General features: G+C 53.9%; 1 protein-coding gene across 1 annotated transcript; it reads left to right on the forward strand.

Moving 5' to 3' along the window:
- The first annotated feature begins 1,183 nt into the window (after window positions 1–1,183).
- LOC131902419 (kallikrein-11) lies at window positions 1,184–5,313 on the forward strand. The gene is made up of 6 exons (XM_059253414.1): window positions 1,184–1,235; window positions 2,908–2,982; window positions 3,310–3,466; window positions 3,928–4,193; window positions 4,676–4,812; window positions 5,161–5,313. Exons 1-6 carry the CDS (start codon window positions 1,184–1,186, stop codon window positions 5,311–5,313), a joined length of 840 nt encoding a protein of 279 aa, XP_059109397.1.
- Window positions 5,314–7,751: the final 2,438 nt, after the last annotated feature.

The following is a 7,751-nucleotide window of genomic DNA, read 5'->3' on the forward strand; positions in this document are numbered from 1 at the left end:
AAAAAAAAAACCCAATTTTAGCCGGGCGGTGGTGGCGCACGCCTTTAATCCCAGCACTCGGGAGGCAGAGCCAGGTGGATCTCTGTGAGTTCGAGGCCAGCCTGGGCTACCAAGTGAGTTCCAGGAGAGGCGCAAAGCTACCCAGAGAAACCCTGTCTCGAAAAACCAAAAAAAAAAAAAAACAAAAAACAAAAAAAAACAAAGAGGCCAGGCATGGTGGTGGAGGTCTTTAGCCTCCACACTTGGCAAGCTGATCTCTGAGTTTGAGACAAGACTGGTCTACAGAGTGAGTTCTAGGCCAGCCAGAGCTACACAGTGAGAATCTGTTTCAAAATCAAAGCTTTTGGTCTTACTTTTTTAATTATTATTATCTTTATCTCTGGTTATGGGTGTTTTCCTGCATGCATGTCTATACACTACATGTGTGCCTGGTGCCCTCTGAAGCCAGAAGAGGACATTGGATCCCCTGGGACTGAAGTTACACAAGATTGAGAGCCACTGTGTGAGTGAGTGCTGGGAATTGAACCAAGATCCTCTAGGAAAAGCAACCGGTGCTCTGAACCACTCAACCATCTCTCCAGCCCCTGCTTCTGGCTTTCTAATGAACTGGATATAAATGACTGGAGTGGGGGTGGTGTGTTACACCTGACTGCACCACAGCTTTCGTATGTTCTGTTTGAGATGGGATGCCGGTCTGTTTTATTATGTCAGAGATGGTCCAGGGTGACTCTGGGAACAAGACAACCCAGCTGAAGTATCACAAGGCTATGCCTACCCATAGGTCCTGTCTCCACATTCTCTTCAGAAGACAAAAAAGAAGGCCTTACTCAAAAATGCCTAAGAGGGGACCTGGTGTGCTGACCTAGAAGCACAGGGATGACCTTTCCCAGCATCCTCCTAGTATTTCATCCCCCACTCCACCCCAAGGCAGGGCCGGCACCCCCATGTCACAGATTAGGGAACTGAACTTCCCTGGGGTGGAGTCGCCCGTCCCACGTCACCTGGATAGGAAGAGGCAGAGCCCGTAGGGTTTGAGGCCACGGTTGGCTGCCGGCAGAGCCTGGGCCTACTCCGCCTTGTCCCACATCTGGTTAGGGGAGAGAGGAGAGGAAGGCCCGGGGAAGAAAGATCTGAATGAAAACGTAAGCTGGGAGAAGAGAGGCTTCGAACCTGGGGCTATCCGATGAGGAGGCCCAGGAGGCTGAAGAGTGACTGGAAATTATCTACAGTACCCAGTAAGTGCTGGAGGCCTGGGCAGTGGAGGCTTGGGAGAGGAGAGAAGGGTCAGCAGAGAATGGAGGTCCACACAGGAGCCCTGGGGCCCCCGGCACACCACCTGCTGAGGTTTCTTTCTCCTCTCTTGAGCCATGGCTCTCACAGGTCCTGACCTGCCTCTCCCACCGTCCTGTCCTGCCCCTTCACCTAGCAAATTGCCCCACCTCTGTGACGCCCCAGATCCCCCCTTCTCTCTTTTGGAAAGGAGAAGAGAGGGTCCAAAGGAGGACAAGAGCCCACTGGACCCAGGCTCTGAGGAGGGAGAGGCCCATAGGAGGAGAGGCAGAGATGGAGGCCTGAAAGAGGAGACAGAGACAGGCAGAGGGAGGCCCGGAAGGGATGGTACAGGACAAAGAGCCGAGACAAGAGGAGACAAGGATCCAAAGACATGCAGGGGCAGAGACCTAGTGGCAGGGAGAGCAAAATCACACTCACAATTCTATAGGATGGGAGAGATGGGGCGGGGAGGGCCGAGACTCCGAAACCTGCGGAAAGGAAGGAGAAGTGGCCACAGGGGAGAGAGGGGCTTGGAGAGGTGACAGTCTGTCTCCCAGACCCCAAGGCTGCCTTGGGAGGGCGCCCTCACACCCCTCCCCCAGGGTGATAAAGCAGGGCTAGAAGCCCAGTCATCCCAGGCCCGCCTGGGGCCAACCCCTTGCCTGCCTGCCTGCCTGCCTGGTGCTCAGACCCAGCCTGCTGTAGCTGACACCCTGGGCTCTTTAGAGCCCCATCCTCAGAGCCCATGAGTGAGTCCAGGAGGGAAGGGGGGTTCTCCCCATTCCCACCCATTCCAGGAGACTGCCATCCTAGGAGCTAGGCTTTTTCCGTCCCAGCATGTATTTCCCCCTCCAATCTGTCCTTGGAGGATAGGAAGGTACTTGAGACCACGCTCTGAGTCTCTTTGTATCTCTCACTTTCAAACTGCTGCCCCCAAACCCAATGACCTCTGTCCCCAGTTTAGGTGGCTAAGTCCTGCCCTTCTCTCTCACCCCCGCCCACCAGGGCAGCTGTAGGCACTGGCTGTCCCTTGGCCAACTCCACCCAGCCCTGTCCATCACAGGGGTTCAGCAAGGTGGAGGGAGGGACTGACTTCACCGGTTGCTGAAAGACCCCACGGGCCCCTATCATTGCTGTTGGAACAACAAAAATGAGGCCCTTACCCAGTAGGTAACCCCTTCTCTTTGTCACTTGGAGTTGTGGAGCAAGCCAGGTTCTCAGGGGAGTGAGAAGAAAAATATTCTCTAAGATTTCCCCAGGGGGGCTTTCTCCTCCACTGGCAACTTAGAACTGAGTGGGCGCAAGAGCCTTGTTCAACAAAGCCCCTCCCACAGCTTTGGCGTGCCCTTCAACACTTAGGAAGCTGCCAGCCAGGATTCAAGCCTCTGTCCGAGGTCACTCCAGAAGCGTAAGATTCTTCTTACAGGCTTGGGGGTTGTGTGAGAATCAGGAGGTTCCCTTGGGAGAAGGAGGCAGGTGGTCAGGGAGGCAGCGAGCCTCGGCAGGTGGTCAGGGAGGCAGCGAGCCTCGGCAGGTGGTCAGGGAGGCAGCCGAGCCTCGGCAGGTGAGGCGAGAGGAAAACCACAAGCCGTCCAATCTCCTCCTAAAGTGATGAGGCCTTCCTCCTTGTCCCAGGGGAACCTGGAGCCCGTCCTCCTGTCCTCCAGGCCATGATGATTGTACGACTCATCGCATTTGCTCTGGTGACAGGTACAGTGGGCTTCCAGGAAAGTGTGGGGCCTCCCTCTCCTGCTTCTAAGTCCCCTCCCCTACAGCCCAGGCGGTACCTGCTTGGAGATCGCTGTGAGCTGGTCTTAACTCTACCAAGCATGGTCAAGTGGGTCTCAGAAGAGGAAGAGGGGAGCTGGGTCATTTCAAAAGCTGAGGACAGCCTCTAACGATCTGGAAGTACAGTCTTATGCCAGTGCATGCCAGCTGAGAATGAGAACACTTTTGCTCCTCCCCACCTCATTTCTGGGGATCCCTCTACCAGCCTACCTCCTCTTATGCTTACACCTCATCTTTTACCCCGTTCAGGGCACGTAGGGGGAGAGACAAGGATCATCAAGGGTTACGAGTGCCCCCCTCATTCCCAGCCATGGCAGGTGGCCCTCTTTCAGAAGACAAGACTTCTCTGTGGGGCAACCCTCATCGCCCCCAAATGGCTCCTGACTGCAGCCCACTGCCGCAAGCCGTGGGTGCGGGGGCTGGGGCGGGGCTGGGAGGGGGTTGGAGATGGAGAGATGGATGGAGAGAAGGGCTGGGGTTAGAGAGAACATTGGGGGATAGCAGAAGTGGGTGGAGAGATTGGGGATGGTGTGGCATTAGCATGGATGATGCGAGTGTGGACAAGACTGGAGAGGGAAAAGTAGTGTTAGTGTGTATGATGGGAATTTAGCTGGGAATGAAGATGGAGGGATGGGGGATGGAGTGGTGTTCATTTGTACAATGAAGATGTAGTTGGGTTGATGATAGAGGGATGAAGTGGCCTTAATGTGGGTGATGGTAGTCTAGTCAGGATGAGGATGGAGGAGTGAGTGATGCTGGAAGTGGGGTGGGGCTGGGTTTCACAAGGTACCATTCATCATCTCTCCCTCCCGACCCCTGCCCTGTCCCCCTAGCTTTCTACCTCTGACCACATCTCTCCCACCTCAGCCGTTACGTGATCCTCCTTGGGGAGCACAATCTGGAGAAGACAGATGGCTATGAGCAGAAGCGGATGGCCACTGAGTCCTTCCCCCACCCTGGCTTCAACAACAGCCTCCCCAACAAAGACCACCGGAATGACATCATGCTGGTGAAGATGTCCTCTCCCGCCATCATCACCCGAGCTGTGCAGCCACTCACCCTGTCCTCACACTGCGTCACTGCGGGCACCAGCTGCCTCATCTCCGGATGGGGCACTACGTCCAGCCCCCAGTGTAGGGGCTCCCAAGGGAAATGCGATCAGGGTGGAATATGGGATTTGGGGAATGGAGACCAGATGAGTCTTCAGAGATAAAGATCAGAGTCACTCAAGAGGCATGGTTACCTTAGGCTGTCAAGAAAGGGGCAAGCTGAAAGGGAGATGGGAAATTCTGGGGGACTCACTTTGGGGCCTCAAAAGTGAGACAGGTGTGATTCCCAAATCTGTAACTTTCTGGTTGTGGGATCTAAGGCGGATGGCTTTACCTCTCTGAACTTTGGTTTTCTCTGTAAAAAGAATAATCATACCCACCTGTCACAGTGGGGTCAGAGACAATGCATAGGGAGCAAGCAGTATGGGGATTTACTCACAGTGTTGCTGTTGCTATAGTTACAGCAGAGAGATGGGTGAGGGCAAGGACTGTCCCAGGTGTTGGCCACTGCGGTGAGGTTGGAGACTCAGGGCTCAGGCTCACACCATCCACTGCTGTCCCCACAGTGCGCCTGCCTCATTCCTTGCGATGTGCCAATGTCTCCATCATCAAACACAAGGAGTGTGAGAGTGCCTACCCGGGCAACATCACAGAAACCATGCTGTGCGCCAGTGTTCGGAAAGAGGGCAAGGACTCCTGCCAGGTCAGCAGGCTGGTTCTCCAGCCGCGTACTCATTTCCAACCTCAATCACATCTTTACTGACATCCCCAGCCCTAACCCAACCATCTCCAACCCCAGCTGCTATTTCTGACGTCAACACAATCCATCTTCCCATGCTTATCCTCGTCTCTAACTCCAGTCACCCACGACGTACCTCTGGACTCTAACCCTATGTGTATTCTCACCCAGAATCCCAACTTCATCTCCCAACCTCTCACTAGCTCCACTGCCGAATTCTTCCTTGGCCTGCCTCCCACCTCCACCACTGTCTTCACTCCCATCACAAGCCCCCCACTTGACTCTAACTGATTGTGTCTCCTCTCATGCCAGGGTGACTCTGGAGGCCCTCTGGTCTGTAACAGATCTCTACAAGGCATCATCTCCTGGGGTCAGGACCCATGTGCAGTCACCAGAAAGCCTGGTGTCTATACAAAAGTCTGCAAATATATTAACTGGATCTACGAGACTATGAGAAACAACTAGAGGGGACCTGCTTGTCACCACCCAAACCCTCCAACCTCTTCTTAATGCTTTGACTTCTGTTCATTCTCCCCTAAGAACCCCTCAGCTGGGACCCTTGCATGCACTCTCTCCGACCCACCATGGATACAGTATAGGGGATGCTCTGACCTGATGATCAACTTGGGGCTTGGAACAAATCCTGGCTCGACCTGAGTTGTGACTCTGGACATGTTCATCACTGGCTTTGTTTATTTGGTTGGTTTTTGTTGTTTTGTCCCTGGCCCTGAAGGAAATCCGTGGCATATTCCAGGGTTTCAATAAATATTTGTTAAATGATAAAATGGTTCTAATTCAGTGTCAATTGCATTCAAACCCTGATCCAGAGGGCTTTTAAATGATGTCTGTGTGTTGAGTCTTTGCCTGCATGTACGTATGTGCACCACATGCCTGCTTAGTGCCTGAGGAGTCCAGAAGAGGGCATCAGGTGTCCTGGCAACTGTGTGGGACCAAAGCCAGGTCCTCGGCAAGAGCAGCAAGTCCTCTGAGTCTCTTCAGCTCCCCAGAGCGTTTAAATGTTAGTAACCAACTAAACGCTCACAACCCCCAGGGAGACTGGTCCTCTTTTCCTATCCACTTTCCAGACAGGAAAGTGGGCACAGACAGATGACCGCATTTGCTCACAGCCATACATCTGAGAAGTGAAAGATTGGAGGATTTAAAAGCGCAGCAACAGTCTTAGCTATCAAAGCAATGTCACATTACAGCTCAGTTCATTTTCTTTTTATATTACTTAATTTTTTTTACATTTACTCATTCATTTATCAGAGGGTGCTCATGCCATGGTACACATGTGCAAGTGTGCCAACTGCAGGAGTCAGTCCTCTCCTTCCACCATGTAGGTCCCAGGATCAAACACAGGTTGCCAGGCTTGGCAGCAAGCGCCTTTACCCACCAAGCCATCTTACAGGCTGGGCGGAAAGAACTCAGTTCAGCTCCTTCCCGGCACTCAGTTCATCTACCTGCAGGAAAAACTGCACATGCGAAAGTGTAATAAGAGTGAGTGCATCTGAATCATGGAGTGAGAGGCAGTAAAGAAGGCTACCATCATCTTCAAACTGCCCAGATTCAGTTCACTGAGGTCAGTACTGAGTGGTATCATACCTGCTAGTCAAGACAAGAAAGCATGCTTCAAATGGCATGTTTCGAATGCTCTGCAGCTGCACGTGGCTGGTGGCTGCTAGAATATAACCGCTGTAGCAAAAAATCTGGACAAGGCTAAGCGGGGCAAAAGATGCTCCAGATAACACAGACGTTCTGTTCAGCTCTTGGAGAGAGCTCGCTGGCATAAGGAAGAACTCAGAGCTGGAACTATATAGAACCTTCTGGTTGTTAGGCGGACTTGCTTGCTGTGTGACCTCTTATGAGTCACAACCCTCTCTGAGCCTCCCATTCCTCACCCAAAATGAGGGTGTTAGCCGAGGTGATGTGGCCTGTCCCTTGCAGCCTGGGCCTCCTATGATTCACCAGCTTGTGTGTCACCTGGAGCCATGCAAGGAGGGTGCAAGATGCTCACACACAGGTTTAGTGCAAAGCTACAGACTCCCACCCTCACTCCACCCCCAAGCACAAGCTGAGGCACAAAGAGCCTACTGTTTCTTGGTTTAGACCTCTGGGAGTTTGTCTATGTCCTTCCCACTCTTCCCTTCCACCACCTGAACTCTGCCCACCTCCTTCCCTTCCGCATTCCGACACCTGTCAGCACCTACCTCTCTCCCTCTTCATCTCCCCGTCCCATCACCCCAGGCTCCCAGAAGACTGGACACCCCCCCACCACACCACACCTGGGAACGCTTCTCAGAACCAGGCATGGGGGGAACCCCCAAGGAAGCCGGCTCCAAAAGGTGTTCCTGTCACCGGCAGAAGCCTGTATTCCAGGGCCCCTCCCGGAGCAGGAATCTGGGGCCCTGGTTGAGTGCCAGCCCCACCCACGTTATAATTAGGGAGAGGGAAAGAGAGGGAGTGAATCCCCGAGGGGAGGGTGGGGGAAGCTTCCGGGATCTTGGGGGTTAAAAGGGAAGGTCTGGCCAGGGGTCCCTGGTCAGAGGACTGTTTGCAGCCCACACTACAGGGCAAGAGACACTTCTGACTTTTCTCCCTTCTTCCCACTGGCGACTCCCAGGTGAAGCGGGATGCACCCCACCCTGGTTGGGGTGGATGGCGTGAGGATGGGTGGGGACCCTCGGGCAACGGGGCAGGAACCCTTTTGTAGCCCTGATTTCCCTGTAACATGGGGAAGTCCCTCAGCTCTGAGGTTAGGAAGAGGCTCCCACGGGCTCTGAGCAGGACCCCCACCCACCCACGAAGGAGAGTGGACCTGGAGCTCAGCGTGGCTGGTGGCCAAGAAAGGCTGGGGCACAAACCGCTCCCTTCTGGAGGAGCGAGGACTGAGCGCTCCTGGA

Source organism: Peromyscus eremicus, chromosome 1 (genome assembly GCF_949786415.1).
Source record: "Peromyscus eremicus chromosome 1, PerEre_H2_v1, whole genome shotgun sequence".
Taxonomy (NCBI): domain Eukaryota; kingdom Metazoa; phylum Chordata; class Mammalia; order Rodentia; family Cricetidae; genus Peromyscus; species Peromyscus eremicus.

Coding starts and splice junctions, on each gene's coding strand:
- LOC131902419 (XM_059253414.1), top strand. CDS start 1,184: ATGAGGAGGCCCAGGAGGCTGAAGAGTGACTGGAAATTATCTACAGTA. Junction 2,983..3,309: donor CGCATTTGCTCTGGTGACAG/GTACAGTGGGCT, acceptor TACCCCGTTCAG/GGCACGTAGGGGGAGAGACA. Junction 4,194..4,675: donor CACTACGTCCAGCCCCCAGT/GTAGGGGCTCCC, acceptor CTGTCCCCACAG/TGCGCCTGCCTCATTCCTTG.